Genomic DNA, 20,562 nt, shown 5'->3' on the forward strand with positions numbered 1-20,562 from the left:
TGGTGCTGTGCCCCGAATCGGATTCCCCTCGCGCCTCGTCCGTCATGATCCATTTCATTTTCGATCTCCACTGCCCGTGCAGTGCAGACTTTCAACAAAACTGCTAATATACTGACTGAAAAAGGTTACATCCGATTTCGGCCAAGACACGCCGGCTCAAGCCCATCGATTTATCTAGTCTACTTTTGTTCGTACTCAGTCTTGTTGTTACCTAGCCAGCCAGCCAGCAGCATTCTAAGAGATAGTAGTTACCTAGCATTATTCATCTCCAATCCTCCCTTATCAAACCCCTGCTAGCCAATTGATGACTTTCCCCGCACACCTTTCCCCCCTCTCTTACCTTAATCCATCTAGTATGGTACTACTAACATTTGTACTATCCTCTTTGCAGTTTCCATCCCAACCCGCGCCCCTCCCTAATTGCTTATCATTTGCCCACAAGGCTTGGGTGAAGCTTGTTGTGCCTGCGCCGGTGCCTCTTCCCTTTTCACCTTCCCATGCCTCTTCGGGCAACGCCATCCGACCACTAATCCTCCACTCCAATATACCAAACCTGCCCAAAGCGCCAGCCAGCGCCATTAAGCCCTGCCGTAAGATAAGGCCGAGTAACCTAGTTAGTTGCCGCTGCTCCCGGCGCTGGGCCAAGCCGTCGGACTTCCGTCCCCCCCCTCTCTTCCCTCCCTCCCCCCAAATCCCTCCCCTCTCCACTGGTGGAACGATGTCTGGTTGACTTCAATTCGCCCCTTTGATCGGGTGGCTGCCGTACTATTGCATGTTCGTCCGCGCTGCTAGGGAGAGTTTCGTTCTATCCGGAGTATCCGTGTTTAGTCCGCGGGTTGGCTTGCCGGCTGGCTGGCTAGCCGTGCCCGTTAGGTACGTTCTGAAGGAGGACCTTACTAGGTAGAAACGGGATCCAACAATGAGGGGGAAAAAAAAAGGTGGATATGGCTTGCCGGGAGGTCCTTTGCGGCCTGGACGAAGGAAGAGGAGATGATCACTAATGCAACACAATCTTGGCTTGCAAGGAATTGCGCTCCAACCAGAATGTCTTTTTGGCGTAGAGAGATGGCGACTCGTGCGGGTCATGCTGGACGGATAGTATGATGCTCCACTCTCGCTCGACATTTTGCATGTCCACAATCGTTTTCCCCGTATCGTTGGGCGGGGAACGTCTTTTCTGCAGCTATGGCTGCTGCTGCCCCGACGGTGAACGACTCTGCATCCCCGGTTTTAGTCGACTTTAGTTGGCGGACCTGGAGATTAAACTCCGTCGGACGAGGAGGAGCAGTGGTGTCATCGTCGGCGGATTGCATGCTATCGGAAGAGCATGGAAGAGGGAAAATAGAGAAAGAAAACACCAGCTTCATTTGCAGAAAGCTCGAGCATAAATAGAGACCTGAGTCCCGCTTTTCTGGTTGCTTTTCTTCTTCATCCAGCATCGCAAGTCTCTCAAGCATCGCCTGGTTCGATCATCTCACTCTTCCCATCACTAGCCTTGCCAATAAGTTAGCTCTTCATCCTTTCGAAGAAACCAATCCTCCAACCGTCAAAATGAAGTTCTCTACCATCCTGACCGGCTCCCTCTTCGCCACTGCCGCTCTGGCTGCTCCTCTCACTGAGAAGCGCCGTGCTCGCAAGGAGGCCCGCGCCGCTGGCAAGCGTCACACTAACCCTCCCTACGTCCCTGGTTCCGACAAGGAGATCCTCAAGCTGAACGGCACCTCCAACGAGGAGTACAGTGAGAACTGGGCTGGTGCCGTCTTGGTCGGCACCGGCTACACCAAGGTCACTGGCGAGTTCACTGTACCCAGTGTCTCTGCTGGTTCTAGCTCCTCCAGTGGCTACGGCGGTGGCTACGGCGGGGGCTACGGCGGGGGCTACGGTGGTGGCTACGGCGGTGGCTACGGCGGTGGCTACGGCGGCGGTGGCTTCGGCGGCGGTGGCTTCGGCGGCGGTGGCTTCAAGAACAAGGCCAAGAGACAGTCCACGGAGTACTGCGCCTCCGCCTGGGTTGGTATCGACGGTGACACCTGCGAGACCGCTATCCTCCAGACCGGTATCGATTTCTGCTACGAGGATGGCCAGACTTCCTACGATGCCTGGTACGAGTGGTACCCCGACTACGCCTACGACTTCGACGACATCACCATCTCCGAGGGTGACAGCATCAAGGTCACTGTTGAGGCCACCAGCGACAGCAGCGGTAGCGCTACCATTGAGAACCTGACCACTGGCCAGTCCGTTACCCACACCTTCAGCGGCAACGTTGAGGGTGACCTTTGCGAGTACAACGCCGAGTGGATCGTTGAGGACTTCGAGTCCGGTGACTCCCTTGTTGCTTTCGCTGACTTCGGCTCCGTTACCTTCACCAATGCTGAGGCCACCAGCGGCGATTCTACTGTCGGCCCCGCTGACGCCACCATTATGGACATTGAGCAGGATGACACTGTCCTCACCGAGACCTCCGTCACCAGCGACAGCGTCACTGTCAAGTACATCTAAATGCATCCCTATGCATGAGATATCGGTCGCTTCAATGTCTTCGTCCAGACGACAAACCCGGGGATGAATGAAAAATGAGTGATGAGCTATCCGGATTGATCTGATCTTGTTGAGTTGTTAATTGAATTTCTGTTGATAATTTTGAGTGATTGTACCTACTTTGAGTAGAAGAAATGAATGCGCGCGCGCGATGCTGAGAATCAATGTTCCTGATCCGATAAATTGTAGAAGGTATTCTAGAGTTGTGCTGTCGATCTGAAGATCCGAAGATCACTAGTGAGATCTCGCAGCTCGGCTGTGTAAGTGCTTTTGCTCTGTCGATCATAACTTTGTAAAAGCTTGTATGCATGGCGTGACATATATCGTTTATCTGAATGCCTCAAACTAATTATCTCTATGAACAGCTCAATCTAGACAGAAGTTGGGAGCGTTGGGGGGAAGCGTCGGGTCGTGGATGGCATGTTGGAAGGCTCTTAGCATGAACCCAAGCATTGGTAGTATGGGACTAATGGGAAAGGGAGAACCGAAAAAATATTAAAAGATCTTATAGGGGCTTTGAAGTCAGCTTTACTAAAGGAGATGAAGGAGGGCTTGGATTACCTTTTCCGGTAATAGTCCTTGAGCCATCGCGATAGAGACATGGTCAAACAGGAACCAACATAGCCAATGCTTGGTAAGTGCAATTTAAGGCAAAGTCATATTTTGAAAATAAGGTAGAGGCCTAGAAAACACGAATCAGAGGCATAGGGGCAACATAAACATGGTAGCTCGGTTGCGGTGATGAGTGTAGGCCGTCAGAACTTTCATGCTTTTTGGAAGACACGACGTTGAGAAGAGACACGTGATCTGTATAGGCAGCAGAGTAGCGCCACACCTTAAGTTTGTGGTATTGATATATTGAAGAGGATTAGGCACTGTGTACAAGACACCGGGGTGAAGTACATCACTACCTTTGTAAGTGTGAGTGTCTTCGTCCGGGACAACGATGTTCTGAGAACGTCAGCTATGAATGATGTGACATACCACCTCTGACCACCATGTTTTTGGACGATGAACAACGCATTAGCTAGACATAGGAGATTATCTTCTTTCCCATACAAGGACGGGCTTTTGTATACCTTACTTCCTCGCCAGACGTGGCAAGGAGGTTTCTGCGAATGTAGCGGGATAACTGCAGCCTTATCGATCGAAGCGAGTTCGTGCCATTAGGCTCTATTAGCAATGCAGCCAATGCAGGGACCTCGGGGTCCGATACCGTTACCCTGAAGCTGTCAGGTACAGGATCTAGGCTGGGATAAGGCAGAGATCCCACCTGTCGCACATACTTTCCTTGATTGGGACTATTCCGTATTGGGAATGTGCACAGAATGTGTGACGTATGCTGACGTAAGTATTTGTGCAAAATGCATAAGCCAACGCAGTGCCTTCCTAATTGGGTAGAAAGCTTTCCAGCAGGACCAACTCTTACTTAGTACTTAGTGCTGGTATCGATTGTAGTATCTCCATCGTAACGCAGACGATGGCCTGGATGCATCTTGAAACAGAAGGATATCTCTAATTCATACACATAGGAATCAATGATGACCAAAGATCTTGTCCACTCAGTCACAGCAAATTCGATACATCAATCATTCAACTCCTCGACACGTGACAGGTCTATTATCCTACATGCGTGTAACCAATCTCCCAATATTTGTCAATTAATACCAGTCAAATCACCAATATAGATATAGTGAATGGAATAAGGAAAGTTCCATATTCACGACATGGAACCAAAGATCCGTTGCCGGCTGCTGCCGTGCCCCTCCTTCCATTTAAGATTCCTCTATTTAAGATGCTTCCACCCTTCTCACTCCCCTCTATCCAACTTCCAACTCTTCATCCAAGCCCCATTTTCTTGACCCTCTGACATCTTCTCTCCATCAAACAATTACAAACAACAAACAAAACCATGTCCAGCTCCGGAAAGGACTTCAGCTACAAGGGCTCCGGCACCAACAGCCAGGTAAGTTCCATATACCATGAGTCACCCTCAACAACGACTAACAAATCAACTAAAAAAAAAGGGAAATCACTGGTGCTCCCGCGACTACGGATCCGGTAGCTCTAACTCGAACTCTTACCACTACTCGAACAGGTCAGTCATCCATCTCAATACCCTACCTATAATTCTACTAGAGCGAACCAAAACCCATCTAATACCTTCCTCTCAGCAACGGATCTTACTACTACTCCAACCCCAATGGAAGTACCTACTACAACAACGGAAGTGGTGGTTCGACCTATACTCCTCCCAGCGGAAACGGTGGCTCGACCGGAAAGAAATAAGTGTGAAGCTTAGAGCCTTGAACGCTGAGGAGGATCACATTGAGACTTAGTGGTAGTAGCTCAATGCAATATCTCCTGTAGCTGTACCAGTTATTGTTGGGATTGAGCTTCTTTCTTCCCCATCAATGACGAGGATAATAATGATGGTATAGCGACGGAGTATCTTTACACCGCAGGAATTCGACCTGACGTTTGCTTGTTCTTCTCCAAATGCATGTGCTTCGATTAAGTGCTAATCTTTATGAAAATCCAAGTAAGATATCTGCTATCTAGTGGGGTACTACTTGGCCTGAAGATCTTATTTAGATCGTATGTTATAAGTTCGTAGCGTTTTGCGTTGATTGAAACGGTTGAAGTTGTACGTACTTGCATACCTACTAGAATATACAAAAGTTTCTTATTCAAGATTTGGCTAACGGCAGTTATTCTTGAAAGTTTATTATTTAACTGGAAACTCAACTGTTCAATGATTAGTAGTTTATTGATCAAAATATGAGGCTGATAGTTAGTATCATGTGAAGCATATGCTTACTTTTCCGGAACCTTCAGAAGCTTCCGAAGCAAGCTTCCGTTGCCATCATAAATGCAAAAGCAAGCCACACATCATACCTATCCAAATATAAAACAATGCTACTATCCTCTATGAAGTACTACTTATTCATGTTGAATACTTATGAAATCTTGCATACTGATTTGTTGTATGACTTGAATGCGCTCAGGCACACACAAACCTCGGCAGGCAGAACGGGTACCAAACCCACCATCCACAACTTCCCAATAACGATTAGCGTGTCTTCTTCCCGGTCGGCCTTATCTCTTTAACGCGACCACCGCATTAATTGCCCCTCCATACTTGATCATCATTTACCATTGCTATCCCCGTTTCTTGGGGGATTTCTTTTTTTGTTCTAGTTGAGAACTTTCCAGAACAACAACAGATAATCACTGTGAGCATGTCTCACAGACTCTTTATCCTTGTCTACAGAGGCGATCCCCTCGATTACAGCGAATACCGACACACGGCTCTATACGTGCAATTCGCATCACAAAAACGCAGTATCCTACATATCCTAGGTACCCAGGGTCTCTATAGATATGTGGAATACCCTGGGGCTGATCCGATGGAACTTGGGGATTTGGTGCGTGCGGTGCCGGTGACGGATTTGTCGGTCTCCGTTGAGGAAGATGATATTCGGGAGACGGTGGCACGAACGCCGGTGCGCAATGGGTATTTGGATTTGGAGTGGAACTGCCAGCACTGGGTGGGGGATGCCTTGGCCAGATTGGTGGACAGAGGTTGGGTCGCAGACACGGAGCGGGCGGATGCAATCGATAAGATGACCGATGCTTGCTTGGAGGCCCGTGATGACCAGCTGCTTGATGCTCAGTGATCGGGTTTATTATTGTTTTTTTTTTGTTCAACTATGACAGTATGTCTGCGTATATCCTTGCTCGCTCATTCTTCATGAGATGTCGATTAATTCTCCTAGGTTTCCATCAATGGTCATCCTCGAGGTGGAAAGTGATCTCACGCCTTGGTGGCTGGGAGTGAGATCGGTTGTTGAGACTGCGTTGCTGCAGTGTGGGGTAGCACCGGGCTAAAAAGGCGTCACTTGAACTATTTTTGCCTCCCAGAAGCAAGCTCCATAATTTATCGGTACTTGCGTGAATGCGTATAGACCACGGAATACGCAACACCCATTCGTGGTGGCACTGTCGCGTCCACGGGGTTTCTAGTGCTTATCACATCAGTCTCCAGGCAAGCGTGATCTCCAATTAGCGAGGCCTACCTCTTTCAGCAGTTACAGATTAAGTTTGGAGTGGTTACACCCGACTAAACCGCTTGAGGGCCTATCTACTTGGCTGAAGAGGGCGGGCCTTATGCTGGATTATGTACGTACATCTCGGTGAGCGTACGGCTGGTATTGTTAGGGAAGCTCCGAGATTCTGCATCCCGGGAACAGGTCATCATGGCCATTGAGGTGGCAGAAAAGACAACGAAAAGGAATTAGAAAGCAATAAATGGAAGAAGCAAAAATCATCACCGCCATGAATGATGTCATTCGGGGCTTTGCCGTGGAACCGTCATACTGTTATCGTCCAACTGTATAGCTGCGGTGAAATATGATAATCGAAAGTTGACACGTGAGAGATGAGCTGCGCAACTAGAATGACTCAAGTCGAATTGCTTTTTTCTGCAAGTATCTTCATCTAGCTGAAAGCTAGTAAGACCCCCGCTAAACAGAGCATGAATGGCTGGCTGAAGGGCCAGCGAATGCCCCCTCCTCGCAGGGCCATCAGCATGTCAGTCTAATCCTGCTGCCGAGGCTGTACTTCACATGAGGAGACCCTGTTCGCCGAATGATTCAGGCATCCTAGCGCTACAAGGTATGGTTCACAATCGGCGGACACCCTCCGTGGTAGCCGTGGGAGCTGCAGCTTGCCATCATCTGATATATCACTCAGCCGCTGCTTAAAAGGACTTCTGGTCGCCCGTCAACCCAGAGTTTTCTTCTACTGTTCATCTCCAGACAGGATTGCAGCTCACCATGGATTTCAACAAAGTTGATCATCCTGTTTTTACGATTGCGACCGTCACTCTCTTTCTTTGGTATACCATAACCTACCTGCAACGGGAATGGACGCATCGTCGTATAATGAAAGCGAACAATTGTCAACCACCACCATCTTATCCTCAGAAGGATCCTATCTTCGGCCTCGATATTCTTTTTGAGCAGATCAGATATGTCAGGAAACACAAGCTTCTCGAGCGGTTCAGCGAGCGATTCAAGCTATATGGCAACACATATACACAACGACGATTGACCCATTACGTTATAACTTGCGAGCCGGAGAACATAAAGACAATCTTGTCCCTCCGATTTAAGGATTATGGCTTGGCAGGCCGTATCGATGCAATGGGTCCGCTTTTGGGCCATGGCATCTTCACCAGCGACGGCGAGCACTGGGCGCAGTCGCGTGCCATGGTCCGTCCAAATTTCGCGAAAGAGCAAGTCGCGCACTTGGATATTTTTGAGGAACTCGTCAACGAAATGACCACACTGATCCCAACCGATGGCAGAACGGTCGATCTACAGGAGTTATTCTTTGAGCTCACCATCGACTCTGCAACGGAATTCCTCTTCGGGCACAGCGTGCACAGCCTCAAGAAGCGACTGGCTGGGACCCGTGACAGTACAGAACAGGACTTTGCCGGAGCTTTCAATTATGCACAAAAGGCCATCGCAATGAACCTACGCCTTGGTAAGCTCAAATATCTCCTGCGCGACCGTAAAGCAGAAGAGTCCAATCGTATCTGCCATAAATTGGTGGAGCAATTCGTCGACAGTGCACTGAAAGTGCGAGAGCAGTCCAGCAACCAGAAAGAATTTATCGAAGAGGATAGTCACGATGCAAAGGGAAAGAAGAATTACCTTTTCCTGCGTAGTCTAGCCCAGCAGACGGGAGACCGAAGGCGGATTCGCGACGAACTAATGAATATTCTCCTGGCCGGGCGAGATACCACGGCATCCTTGTTGAGCAACCTGTTCTTTATGCTAGCAAAGAACCCTCGCATCTGGAGCAAATTGCGCGAGGAAGTTGCTTTCCTAGAAGGCCGCCCGCCGTCGTACGAGCAACTACGTAATCTGACATATGTGAAATTCTGCCTGAATGAATGTAAGTGATCCCGACACGCAAAAAGTCTCAGGAGTCATGGCTTACTTGGCACTGTAGCTCTTCGCCTCCACCCTGTTGTCCCAGCAAATCTGCGCTTTGCGAACACGGATACAGTACTTCCTCGCGGTGGTGGGCCAGACGGCAAGTCGTCTGTTTTCGTGCCAAAGGGCTCTATTGTTGCCTATCATGTCTATGCTCTTCACCGTCGTGAAGATTTTTTCGGCCCGGATGCAAATGAGTTCCGGCCTGAACGTTGGGCTGAGATCCGTCCGGGATGGGAGTACTTGCCATTCAACGGGGGCCCACGAATTTGCGTTGGCCAACAGTATGCACTGACGGAGGCAGGGTATGTCACGGTTCGGCTAGCCCAGAAGTTCTCTGTGCTTGAAAGCAGGGATCCAGGGCCGTGGGTGGAGGAGTATGCACTGACCGTTTGTTCAAGGAATGGGACGAAGGTGGCATTAAGATGATTCCTGCTTGTTTCTGTCTGAATTTGTAGAGATGGCGATGATTTAAGAGCGTATTACCTACATAGTATCTCCTCCAGTTATTAGTTGGGGGATTTGAGAATGCATGGTTTTGTGCAATTCTACATAGAACTGTATCAACTCGGGGTAGCTGCCAGTGTCACAAGCGAAGAAAAGTCAGGTGCCAATTGATCACGAGATTTTGCCCGGGTACCCTGACTTGGAGGGAAGGCAGTTCCATGCCAGGGAGGACTCTGTAGCATGGATGTGTCTGACATGCGCCGCAGCTCAAAAAATCTCAATTACTTCGCTATGTATTATGCGGAGATATTTTATTCACTGGAGCCAGGTATTACCAGATCCTTCACCATCTGTGTCCATGTAGTCTCTGACCACCACAACTACTGCCATGGCAACTAGCATCATTCTGATGTATCTTTGGTGATTATAGAATGAAGATGGCTAGACGGAGTAAAAAGTCCAGCAGAACCGCTATCAAGTGAGGCATTCATTGTTTCTCTTTGCGAGATCCCTGAGGGTTCAGACAGATCCGGCATGTTGAACAACCAAACAAGTCAGTGATGAATCATATCAGGGAATGTGTCAGTGGTTATACACATGACCGACCTAGTCTCTTCCCTTTGCCTTGAGTTGTTTTGCTGCAGAAACATGGAGGAAACGAACACTATGTCAGCGAGGTAACTTTGCATGGCCGACTCCTTACAGGTGCTATAGTTGCCACAGCTTCAGTCAGGCGAGGTGAGGTAGGTACGTAGAGCCCCCCTTGCTATCCCCTAGTAGCTCAAGGACAATTAGTTGCTGTACGTCGGACTATTCTAACATGTGTTTAATAGGTTGATAACATTCTTTGACCTTCGCTCCACAGTACGAAGGCTACAGCCACTGACACATTCCAGACCATAAGAACCATGATACGCATCGCTGACTGATTGGGCTTTTCAACAGGCTGAGTCCGCCTCAACCCTCAGGGATCTCGGGTAGAGGGACAATGGATGTCTCACTTGATAGCGGGTTTGCTGGATGCTGTTATGTGGGGAACTACTGCAGACTCAACAGGGCCATGGGCTGTATAGCGAAACTATACGAAAAGCCTGATGTTGCACAAGAAAACCGGAGCAAAGGGGGCGGCAAGTAAAAGTATCGGAAAGAAAGGAGACGGAACACAAGATTCATGGGCGTCGACATGATTACCTATTATTAGTAGGTGACGAAGAACGGAAACAAAGGGAAGCCCAAGCCAAGGAAAACATGCAACCAGGGCCCGCTGCCTTATAACAACTGGGCGTGACACAGCAGCATCACATATATCTGCCCGCCTGGCTAGGAAGTAGAGCTTATAACGAAATAGGGAACTCGTCACTAGGCAAACCGACATGACAGGCCACGTCTAGCGTATCAAACCCGCGCTCTGTACCTGTCGTCGGGTGAAACGAGGCTGAGATGTATCCTGTCATATGATGGGTTTGCATGCGACGACGGCTGGTACCTGGAAAGATGCCTGTTGGTTTGCCATGCTTTTGCACCAGCTCTAAATCTTACTAGTCATTTAGTATCAGGAACCCAGCCGGGTTCCACAACATCCAGATCCAATGGCCAGCCACAGAGATGGGAGGTTAGTATTTATCATCGTTTGTTGGTTCTGACGCTTATGGCGGTGAACTCAACCCTCACAGGCTTCCTTCCACAAGCCGTTCTTTGAGCCTTGGGTTCCTTTTCCTTGAGGCTGGAAATACTGATTAACAAGGGCGACGGAAGTGGCGGTGAAAAGGAGGCCTAGAAGATTCCCGTCCCACAATTTTATCTGCCAATGGTGCTTTTTCCGGCGTTCTAAATCATCCATGAAGTTGTGGTCAGTGGTGGATCTCAGGGTCCTGCAAGATGGACAACGGAATTGCTTCCCCGATTGGACTATTGATCGCCTGAAGCAATTGCCAGCCATTTTTCGCGCAGATGTGGTTCAATAGACGGGCTGACGGACTCCATCCGCCGCGGTCCAGCCGATCGGAAACACGATCAATCGCGATACCCACCGAATTAAACATGTCTGACTTTCTCGAATAACGCATCCACACACCTCGAAAGAAGAAAGGGCGAATCTTCCATTGATCGATGTGTCGATCTGCATCTCATTGCTTTTTCTCATCATATTTTTTTCTCTTCTTTGTCGCCTGTCCTCCCTTTCTTTCTTTTTGAGTTCTAGATTCCGCCCGGCGACCGTCAGTCGTGCCCACTCCTCCAACATCGTCGTCACTTGTCGCACAATAGATTACATTGCTACTATAGCCTAACCGGCTCGTCGGTGCCCAATACCCGGGATCAAAACTACTAGTATGCCCGGAAGACCATCCGCGTGAACGGATCGGAGAGTAAGAAGCCAATCAGACCAGAACCGTTGATCCCGACAGTCTGTCACACAAACCCTCACCCTGCGAACTACGTGTTCCGTCCCGCCCTTCGACTTCGTTCCGGTGTTGGTTTCTCTCTACTTCCCCGGCCAATCGGGAGCCGACCAGCCTGATGTCCCAAGGACTCGTCGGTCACGACGGGCTCCCTTTGGGAAGAAGGGCCTGGCGCATTATTGTCGGACGGTGGTATTCCACAGAAGCTAACCTGCATATCCACCGCCTGTCCACTCTGCCACAATGGGGAAGCTTTTACCCCCCCCCCATCAGCAGCGGGTCATCTCTTCAGTTCTTTGAATAACAAATCTTGTCCATTCCACGGAATGCAAGGAAATTGTCGAACAAGGCCGATACACAAGGGTGTGGACTCCTCGTCGACGGGCGGCCACATGGCACGGGAGAGTGAATTATCAGGTCGATAGACCCGGAATGATGAATGGACTTGACGTCGGGGCCACTTAGTTGTCTATAAATATGCTCAACAGCCTGCTAACAGGTCGACTTAAAATGATCACTTCCCAGTGAGAGCTTATCTTGCGTTCAACCTACCCCTCTCCTCTTCGAAGCTTAATTTGAGCCTTAACGGACGTCTTCTTCTTTCACTCGTGTTCAGGCGGCGACCATACAACATACATACTAGTAACACACAATGGACCGAAGTGCCACCAGCGCAAACAATGGCTCTGGTCGTGCCACTAATGGCACACATTCTGATTTACCGGACCTGGCTACATACCAAGCCCAATGGGCCAAAATACATGATGATACTGTGCGCCAGATCAACGAAGCTTTAGGTATGTACTGCCCATTATCTCTGTCTTTTGTGCATCATTTGACGCCGTCTAATTTCTAGAACAAGAGAAGAAACGCATAACCAACCGACCAAAGCAGTCTTCTTCAAGCTAGCGATGAGTGATGAGCTTCCGGAGAAATGGCGATGTCGGGTGTTTAACGGAACTCTGTTATTTCTGGACTCTTTCTTTTCTTCCTTGTTCGGCATCTGCTTGCTTTTTCTTCACTTCGTGTTGATCTCCCTTTTTATCAGACTTTCCCAAATTTCCGCATTTTTACGTTTATTGGCCTCGATTTTTTTGTTTGCATTTCCCTTGCCGTGAAGCGGATCAGCGTTGCTCCATTATATACCATCTAGCAGTCTGAATATTTCAAAAAGTCTTATCTCTCCTTTATTTTTGAAACTTAAAGGTTATCTGAGCCCTTTACCATCTCTTTCTATTCGATTTATGACAACTTCACTATCCTTCAGCTGCCCCTGTAACGAATGAACGCCCTGTGATGAGCTAAATTCATAGCGTGGGGTGACACTGTCCATGCGCCCTAAGTTAGATTAATCCCTGACGTCACAGCTGCCGGTGTACCCTTTGTTGCCTAATCATATGAAGAACTCAGCTGGTGTTCGACCATAGAAGAACCAGAGTGATATGTAGGATGACGTTCTTACCTCTCCTACCCACCTACCCGGGGAGAAAGGAAGAGGAGGAAGAGGAACAACAGCACCGCCACGAAGTTGGAAGTCATACTAGTTCCTATCGCTGACGGGACCTACCAACGTCAGCACGCCACACCACTAGATCTATCGTATTAGAACCATCCCGACCGCCAAGATAAGTTACTCTAGAGTATATAAACAGAAACAAAATCAATAAACCGTCCCACCAAGCAAAAGAGCCCAGTTCCGTTGGGGGAAGGGGGGCCAGACTCATTTCCTAGACAGACCTCAATTACGAGTCCTGCCACATCCCAATACTACTAGTAGAAATTGAAGCACTGGTGGCTCCACCGGGTGTCTCCGATCTGATGCGGCCAAAAGTACCATTGCATTACCGTTCGCCGCGGAGACTTCCGAACCCTCCGTTACAAGAAGATGGGTCCACGCCGATCCCTCCCCCCCCTGTATGTAGCCCTCGAGCAAAAGTACCATGCCTTCTTGCCAGAAAGTACCACGACCAGTAACTGGTTTGGGAGGTTGGCTGCTTGGCCCCATCTATTTCATGCATCATGTCCTTTTGCCTTTTTCGTGTTTCCTTCGCTCATATGACTGATGATGTAATTTGTATGTGTGCGAGGGTTTATCTGGTGACTGCAGCCCGACTCACTTAGCCGCCTTCATTTCACCAGTATCAATTGAGAAATTTCTTTGATTGTTGGACAATCTTTTCACCGAGGCAGTTGCTGACACATAGGGCAGATGCAGACCAGATTGTTGGCAAATGACTGGACAGGTTGGCCTGCGGGCTCAGCTGAGTCGCGTTCGGCGCGTGGGTATTTCCCGGTTTGGGCTACTCACTGGGTTTCGGGGAGAGGTGGATTTTGGCGACTGTCGCGGTTGTAGATCTATTCTTTAAATGCCTGGAGTGAGTCATTTATGAGATGCACACGTACTAACCGAAAAAGCTGCTCGCCTATCATAGAAGATTGGCAGGGATAGCTCGCAGCTCTTCAGGTTTTCGTTCATGTGCGGTAATGGCACATGCTTGATTACTGGGTCAGAGAAGGCTATTGTTCTCGTGGTTCAGGTCGAGGAACAGGTACAATGTACAGCTGTTTATGCGCTCGAAGAACCAAGGGATGTGCTTCCAATCCTGTCAGAGCTGAATCTGATACTTGGCTATGTTCGTTGTCGTCGTTGGGGCTAGCTGAACCGAGAAAGTCACGTTCTCGGTCTGCAGCCTCGAGTTGTCCCCCGGCGGTGTTGGTGTCACCTTTGTCCTCCGACATTCTTCACCTTATCCTGACGATCCATCCTTGCCTTGAAATCATTTCAATTATGGGGAATTAATCATCCGATTATCATCTCTAATTGCTTGCCTGCCTTGACTGACAACCGCTCTATACCCCTGTCCTTCCACCGAGACGGGGTACGATGGCACTGAATATTTTGATGGCTCTAAGCGCTACTCTTCACATATCATTCGTGCACTGACCTCACCCCTCTTCAAGAAGATCTCGGACACAACCGCCCATTATTGTTCCACGAATACGGCAAAGGATCCGTGACTTGAACTTCCCAGTCCTCCGACCCCACCGCCGTAAGAGCAAAGAACAACCCGGTCGGGTCGTACTTTTGCTTCAACTCATATAGCCGCGGGTAGTTGGCACCATAGAATGCCTGCTGGAAGTTGGGCTCCAATAAATCACCCTCATTCATATACGCGCCAGAGTCGGGAGAGATCTCCCGCAGAGCATCCATCCAGTTCGTCACAAAGAGTGAAGAATCTTTGACTGTTTCCCAGCTCGAATTGAACTCCCATTCGGTTGCGACGATGACGTGAGAAAGAGCGTCACGCCATGCCGGCAGAACTGCAATGTTCGTCGGCGGCTCGACAGCGCTTCCTTTTCCACTGATGTGGAAGCCCATGATGAATAAGCCCTACTAAGGTCAGTAACTAATACGAATACGAGTTGAACGGTCAGCGTACCTTCTCAACAGCGTCCCTTTGGGCAAGGAAGTTTTTGTTCCGGAGGTCCTCGTTTTCGAAGACATTTCGAGGCAGAAGACGTGAAGCCAGTTTGTATATGTCTAACCCCCCGGTTTCCAGAGGGAAGTTATCCTCCTCCCAAACTTCATAGAAGCTATCCGCATGGCTGTAAACGGGAGTGAAGCTGATGTTAAGGCTATTGAGGGTATTGAACCAAGGTCTGAGAAGGTTCTGCGTCTGTGGAATGGTCATGTTGGGCGCAACAAAGGAGACCATGCGGAAGTTGTAGTCAGTGTCATTGGAAGAAGCTTGCCCATTCTCAGCTGCCGAAGATCCCAGCAAATAGTATCCATATGTTCCAGCGTTGACAAAGTCCTCGAAGTGGTCTAGGTAAGACTGGAAAGCGGCCCAAAAAGCTTCAGCATTTGGAGTGTCGTTCATCGTCCAGTTGAAATTTACAATTGTCGTGGGCAATTTCGGATACGCCTTGATGGTCATGGATGTTACCACGCCAATTGTGCTGCCTCCACCGCCGAGAAGCATCCAGAAGACGTCTGAGTTCTGCTTGGAAGTTGCAGTGATAAAGCGACCGTCCGCCAAGACAACTGTAGATTGATCAGCGAATTGTCACCAACGATAATATGTTGAGTCACAGGGAAAACCAACCTTCCAGAGCCAAAACCTGATCTGCCGCCATGCCATACATGCTGCTCAATGGCGAATGGCCTCCACCAAGTGTGAAGCCACCAGCAACTCCAACAGAGAGACATCCGCCTCCGATGACGGTCACATTCAACGCTTTCCCGAAGTCATACGCCTCCGAAACTTGAACCCCAGCTCCCAGCTTTATAGCAGGTCCAACATAACCACCGTCAGACGTGAAGGAGGGGTAGAAAGCCTTGTTTTTGAGTCGGTGCGTCCAAATTGACAGACCTCCTTTCCCTGATGGCTTGCCGTTAAAATCGTGACCGGTGTTCTTGACTATCAAACGAAGATTCTGGTTTCGGGCAAAGTTCACAGCCAACTGAATCTGAGCAACAGTGGACACGTTGACGACGTACGTAGGGTAAGCGCCTTGCGTACAGGTGCTGGTATAGTTGTACCCTATGGGCATGCACGAGCGACCCTCATCCAAGGGTGCCATGATAGAGCTAGGGTCATCGTAGCTGAAATTTCTCAGCTTGAAGTTTTACCTTGACGCGGAAGTATGACACTGATATACTCACTGCAGAGAGTTGTCAAGCCAGTTTGATGTTACCTCAGAACATTGCTCAGTGTTATATTCAGGCCAGTTCGGGTAGCAGGACGCTGCCAAAGGTGCAGGCTTAAGCAAGCTCCCACCAAGCAACTGGTCAAAAACACTCCAGGTCGATTCGGTTGGCCATGTCGCATCCCCTGGCATGACTTTGCAACGATGCTGGGGAGTCCCGCTGCTGTTAATCGAGTTACTTGCCCCAAAAGCAAATATCCTCGAAAGACTCGCGTTATTAAGGGCGGCATCAGCTCTAGCCAATGCATTCTCAGTCAGCTGTACTGATTCATAGGGAAACAAGGGCGGCGCAGCAGAAGGGCTCGTTGTCACAATTGCCGCTGCTGCGCTCAGCGAAGCTATAGCCCTTGTAGCCTGTGCATATGCTCCAGGTGCCACCATTGAGATGAGCAATCCCCTCGAAAGATACCCCTTCATGGTTACTGCCAACTTGCTATGGGAGGCCCGCTGCGAATGCAAAGTGATGGGCGGGTAATGGCTACTCTAGTACTATAAGTATCCCGCGGCTAGCGGCTGAATGAGACGCTAATAGGTTCAGATCGTCGATCGCCGCCCTCACGTTCTTTTACAATGAACTTTATTGATCTTGGATCTGTCACAATGTGCTTAACAGAGACTTTCCAGTGGCCTTATGACGTACGGGGCCCGCGGAGGTTGAAATTGAATACTCTTGAAGTCGTGAGGTCATCGACAGCTTCCTATATCGTTCCCTACTCTATAACAGAGGGATATTAATCATCGAGGATTAGCCTATCTTGCGACAAAAAGCTACCTTTGTTTATGTTTCACGGACGATATTTTCTCACCTAGCTGACTATCACACTCAGCTGGACATATCGGTGTACACCGCTTATTCCACCGAAACATTCATGGTCGGACTCACTGGCATTGAATAACCCGGTCACTCTTAAACTAGCTTACTCGCATGGAAACAAGAACACGCATTTCACTAATACTATACAGGATGGGTGTCCGGCTCCAAGTATTGTGGTATTCAGCAGACGCGACAGATCGACAAAAGATTGACGATATGCAATCGCTAACTGCAATCGACTTACTCAAAATCCAGGGAACTCTGCATGAAAAAGCAATATACTAAGAGTCAGCTCCAAACTATTGTTCAAAATGTGGGGACGGCGCCCGCGTCGCAAATCGCAATAACCTGTCGGCATGCAGCTATTGATTCCCATCGCCGCTAGTCAGCCGCGGCTGAATTAGCGCGACTGGTCACCACTGATTTTCTCTTTCGACACAATTCTGGCCCCCAGGGTTTAAGCGCTGATAGGTCAATGTGACTGAGTAGCAGGCTAGTGCAGACATTGATGCATATACTATTGGGGCACTAAACGCCATACACGAGAACGAGCAGATGCAATTGGATAGGTTACTCTCATTGACCTTGCACGAAGCTGATCCTTGCTGAAATATGAAAAAGGCATCAATGATGTTCCTCTCTCTGAGTACATTCGTCTGTTGCGTTTTGTGCTCTGTTATAATTGCACCGATGGCACTAGTTCAGACATGTCTTAGTAGCCAAAGCCCTTGAGTGTGAGTGTAACAGACCAGAATATTCGCTGCTGAAACTGTATAATTGACTATATTTCAGAAAATCAAAGCTCATAAGAAGGTGATACGTCAGAGCACCATTTGCCACTTGACCCGAGTTTCCTTCACCATCCCCAGAACTCCGACGGGCAAGAACTTCTGGTCCACCAGTCTAAGACCTCCCAGTTTCTCTAGCACCTCTCCGGCATATAATTGCAAGTGCCATAGCTCTTCACTGTCCAAGTTGCCAACTTGCCCCTGGGTTAGAGTCTCCCGTAGAGCTCTCTCAAGCTCCGGTGATGCTTCAAGTGGTTGCATTGTCGGAACGCGCATCAGATCGATATACATTCGTCTGAGATTGCCACTTGCAGTTTCGCGGAATCGAGAGAATTCCTCAAATGACATGAAAGCATGGATTTCTCGCTCGGCCACCAAGTCGCCGTCGAGATCTGCATTGGAAACACAGGTCTGTAGCATCTTTCGCCGCCGTTGATCGCTCAAGTCTTCGAACGTCTTTTTTCGCTGAGAATACCAAGTTTTCTCTTCCTCTAGATATTGCTTTATCCTCGCTAGCGGTGGCTCGCCCATGATACCCTCAACCAGGAGCACGGATGTGAAGGGATTGCGTAGGCCAAGTCCACCTAGTTCTTCGGGGAAGAAAAAGAAAGCATCCGGAATCTCAAATCCACCAAGCCGTCCTGTGATAATTGCCCGCAGATGTTCCGGAATACTTGTTGATGCCGAGTCATTCAAAATCCTATCTTGGATATTCTTGTACGTGGTCAAAATGGCACGTACATGTGGCTCCCCAAAGCAGTAGGCAGGCTGACCGAAGGTATTCTTGAAGAACCTTCCGATGCAGCTGTTCCATGTGCGGACCCAGGATATAACACTATCGCAACGATCCAGTTGCTGTTTGAGTTGCTGAACGTGCGCATCGACAAGGGTCTCGTCAATCACCCACGTCTCGGTGTCTGCATCCAGTTTCAGAAATCCAAATGTGACTGAACCTTCCGGGAGCTGGGCAGCGATTCTGGGATCTCTGTACTCAGCCAGATAAGCCGACCCAGTTTTGCTGTAATTAAACTCTAGCCCTGTGACTTTGGCGAAATTACCCATCACTTCCCATGCTCGTACACACTTGGCTGGCTCGCCGCACAACCACAAGTCATCATGCAGACGGTATAAGAGCAAGCCCGTTTCGCGATTTACTGCTAAATCCATGAAAAAGAGGATCATTTCTCCAAACAGTTTCTCAGCGGCATGCCCGAATGGAATTCCCCGCTTCCTGATGCGGGGTCCAACTGGCTCACGTCCCTCATAGGAGCTGTCCATGTTTAGGGGAGCTTCCAGATAACGATGGTAGAAGTCAATCCACCTCTTTGGGAACCCAATATACTTCATGATAATGACAATTGTACTGTGCGGCAGACAAGTGGCGTACCATCTCATGTCGGATTGAACCACCACCGCTGCACCGTGCAAGTGTCGACGGACAAGCGCCTCCGTGGCAATCTTTCGTAGCAGCTGCTGTCGGAAATTCTTTCCCTCGTGCCTTGTTGGATTTGTCCCAGCAACCTCATTGTCGTCATCATATGAATTGCCCTTCTCACTCAATGTTCTCTCTGATTTTGGAAGCTGCGACAAGAAGTAAGTTTCCAGGTACTCTGTGAATCGCAACTGCTCGGCAGTTGAATATACTTCGTCATTATCCATGTAGTATTTCCGTCGAAGGCGATCGCGTGCCGTCATCTGTCGCTCGGGTTTCCAGTTCCACACCGAGTCCTTTTGGACAAACCTTGATAATAGACGCTTCAGAATGTTACAATGTCGCGTGCCGATATACTGCAGGAAAATCAACTGCAGGAGATCCTCGTCCATCCAGATACGATACTTCCCATTTGCCTGCTGCCGGGGGACAACGGGAATACCATTTTCCCCAGCATGCCAGGCCCAGTTTTCGATATCACTGTATCGCATATTCAACACATCGGCGATCTCAGTCAGAGCGACCGGTGTCTTCAGGAAAGAATTCATAATCTCCCGCTTCTCCTCACTGAGAAGTTCTTCATTCAAGAGTCCACGGACACAATACTCTACAGATTGCGTGGTAAAAGGCTCTTGTTCTTCCCAGAATGACGTGGTCTCGTCCTTGAGCCGCCTGCGAAGATTGACCAAGGCATTTACACTCTCCTCATCCGGAAACAGGTCATCAAGGAAGGCCCGTATCTGCCATTCGTTTGTCTCCAACGGTTCGAATACGGACGCGTCGAATTGATCACACAGTTGCTGCAGACGCTGCTTCTGTCGCTCATCCACAACCATGTAGTCGTCGTCGACCGCCATCTCGCTCTCATCCTGGGGCGCCGCAACAGGCGGGTCCACCCACTCCGTTAGCAGCCGCGAGTACAAGTCAGCCAGGCCTAGCTTTCGACTTTGGATGTTGAGTTTCCTGAGAAGCTGAGCCTCAAATTCCTGCAATTTTTCTGGCGGGATTGACGAGTCGTAGATTGATTGATGCAGCCACCGCTCAATGTTAACCATAGTGGGATCGCTAGAAGCCGATGGGCAGAGCTCCTTTGCTCCCTTGAGCAGGTGCTCGAGTCGCTGACGAGTGTCCTGAGTGGCATGAGCCGCCTCTAAAATGGCAGCCTTGTCAGCCTCATAGCTTTTGCGTCGCTTCTCGAGCTCACGGATTTTGCTCTCAGTCAGGGACCGCAGGGTTTGCGAGAGGGCGGACATTGCAGGGGCTATTATCAAGCTGCACGATTCTCGACTAAAAAATCATCAATTAAAGACAGACTGCTGTGTGCTGTCTCAAGCCCAGACCATATCGTCAATGGTCTTATACTTCCCCGGCTGGCAGCTTGGCAGCAGTTCTGCCTGCGCAGCTGCCTAGCGATCGGCATGCA

General features: G+C 49.3%; 7 protein-coding genes across 7 annotated transcripts; 4 read left to right on the top strand and 3 right to left on the bottom strand.

Moving 5' to 3' along the window:
• Positions 1-676: 676 nt before the first annotated feature.
• On the bottom strand, positions 677-1,354 carry BO83DRAFT_10363 (uncharacterized protein). Its single transcript, XM_025525877.1, has one exon. It carries the CDS (start codon positions 1,123-1,125, stop codon positions 766-768), a length of 360 nt encoding a protein of 119 aa, XP_025393504.1. The 5' UTR covers positions 1,126-1,354; the 3' UTR covers positions 677-765.
• BO83DRAFT_374291 (A4/G1 family peptidase) lies at positions 1,148-2,589 on the top strand. The gene has a single exon (XM_025530160.1). It carries the CDS (start codon positions 1,552-1,554, stop codon positions 2,500-2,502), a length of 951 nt encoding a protein of 316 aa, XP_025393505.1. The 5' UTR covers positions 1,148-1,551; the 3' UTR covers positions 2,503-2,589.
• Positions 2,590-4,366: 1,777 nt separating this feature from the next.
• BO83DRAFT_374292 (uncharacterized protein) lies at positions 4,367-5,045 on the top strand. The gene is made up of 3 exons (XM_025530161.1): positions 4,367-4,507; positions 4,569-4,639; positions 4,716-5,045. Exons 1-3 carry the CDS (start codon positions 4,454-4,456, stop codon positions 4,828-4,830), a joined length of 240 nt encoding a protein of 79 aa, XP_025393506.1. The 5' UTR covers positions 4,367-4,453; the 3' UTR covers positions 4,831-5,045.
• A 738-nt stretch (positions 5,046-5,783) lies between these two features.
• On the top strand, positions 5,784-6,221 carry BO83DRAFT_422522 (uncharacterized protein; the record flags this gene model as incomplete). Its single annotated transcript, XM_025535043.1, has 1 exon — positions 5,784-6,221. One exon carries the CDS (start codon positions 5,784-5,786, stop codon positions 6,219-6,221), a length of 438 nt encoding a protein of 145 aa, XP_025393507.1.
• A 1,081-nt stretch (positions 6,222-7,302) lies between these two features.
• On the top strand, positions 7,303-9,082 carry BO83DRAFT_433499 (cytochrome P450). The gene is made up of 2 exons (XM_025535691.1): positions 7,303-8,508; positions 8,566-9,082. Exons 1-2 carry the CDS (start codon positions 7,380-7,382, stop codon positions 8,976-8,978), a joined length of 1,542 nt encoding a protein of 513 aa, XP_025393508.1. The 5' UTR covers positions 7,303-7,379; the 3' UTR covers positions 8,979-9,082.
• A 5,146-nt stretch (positions 9,083-14,228) lies between these two features.
• BO83DRAFT_404854 (FAD-dependent oxidoreductase) lies at positions 14,229-16,522 on the bottom strand (the record flags this gene model as incomplete). The annotated part of the gene is made up of 4 exons (XM_025533754.1): positions 14,229-14,786; positions 14,836-15,440; positions 15,535-16,001; positions 16,062-16,522. 4 exons carry the CDS (start codon positions 16,520-16,522, stop codon positions 14,352-14,354), a joined length of 1,968 nt encoding a protein of 655 aa, XP_025393509.1. The 3' UTR covers positions 14,229-14,351.
• A 1,210-nt stretch (positions 16,523-17,732) lies between these two features.
• On the bottom strand, positions 17,733-20,435 carry BO83DRAFT_351917 (uncharacterized protein). Its single transcript, XM_025528966.1, has one exon. The coding sequence runs from the start codon at positions 20,390-20,392 to the stop codon at positions 17,741-17,743; it is 2,652 nt and encodes an 883-aa protein (XP_025393510.1). The 5' UTR covers positions 20,393-20,435; the 3' UTR covers positions 17,733-17,740.
• Positions 20,436-20,562: the final 127 nt, after the last annotated feature.

Source organism: Aspergillus eucalypticola (assembly GCF_003184535.1).
Source record: "Aspergillus eucalypticola CBS 122712 chromosome Unknown BO83scaffold_1, whole genome shotgun sequence".
Lineage (NCBI taxonomy): Eukaryota > Fungi > Ascomycota > Eurotiomycetes > Eurotiales > Aspergillaceae > Aspergillus > Aspergillus eucalypticola.

Bases quoted from the DNA above. Each gene is read 5' to 3' on its own strand.
- BO83DRAFT_10363 (XM_025525877.1), bottom strand. From the start codon at position 1,125: ATGTCGAGCGAGAGTGGAGCATCATACTATCCGTCCAGCATGACCCGC.
- BO83DRAFT_374291 (XM_025530160.1), top strand. From the start codon at position 1,552: ATGAAGTTCTCTACCATCCTGACCGGCTCCCTCTTCGCCACTGCCGCT.
- BO83DRAFT_374292 (XM_025530161.1), top strand. From the start codon at position 4,454: ATGTCCAGCTCCGGAAAGGACTTCAGCTACAAGGGCTCCGGCACCAAC. The intron at 4,508-4,568 runs GTAAGTTCCATA...CTAAAAAAAAAG, and splicing joins GCTCCGGCACCAACAGCCAG to GGAAATCACTGGTGCTCCCG. The intron at 4,640-4,715 runs GTCAGTCATCCA...CCTTCCTCTCAG, and splicing joins TCTTACCACTACTCGAACAG to CAACGGATCTTACTACTACT.
- BO83DRAFT_433499 (XM_025535691.1), top strand. From the start codon at position 7,380: ATGGATTTCAACAAAGTTGATCATCCTGTTTTTACGATTGCGACCGTC. The intron at 8,509-8,565 runs GTAAGTGATCCC...TTGGCACTGTAG, and splicing joins GAAATTCTGCCTGAATGAAT to CTCTTCGCCTCCACCCTGTT.
- BO83DRAFT_351917 (XM_025528966.1), bottom strand. From the start codon at position 20,392: ATGTCCGCCCTCTCGCAAACCCTGCGGTCCCTGACTGAGAGCAAAATC.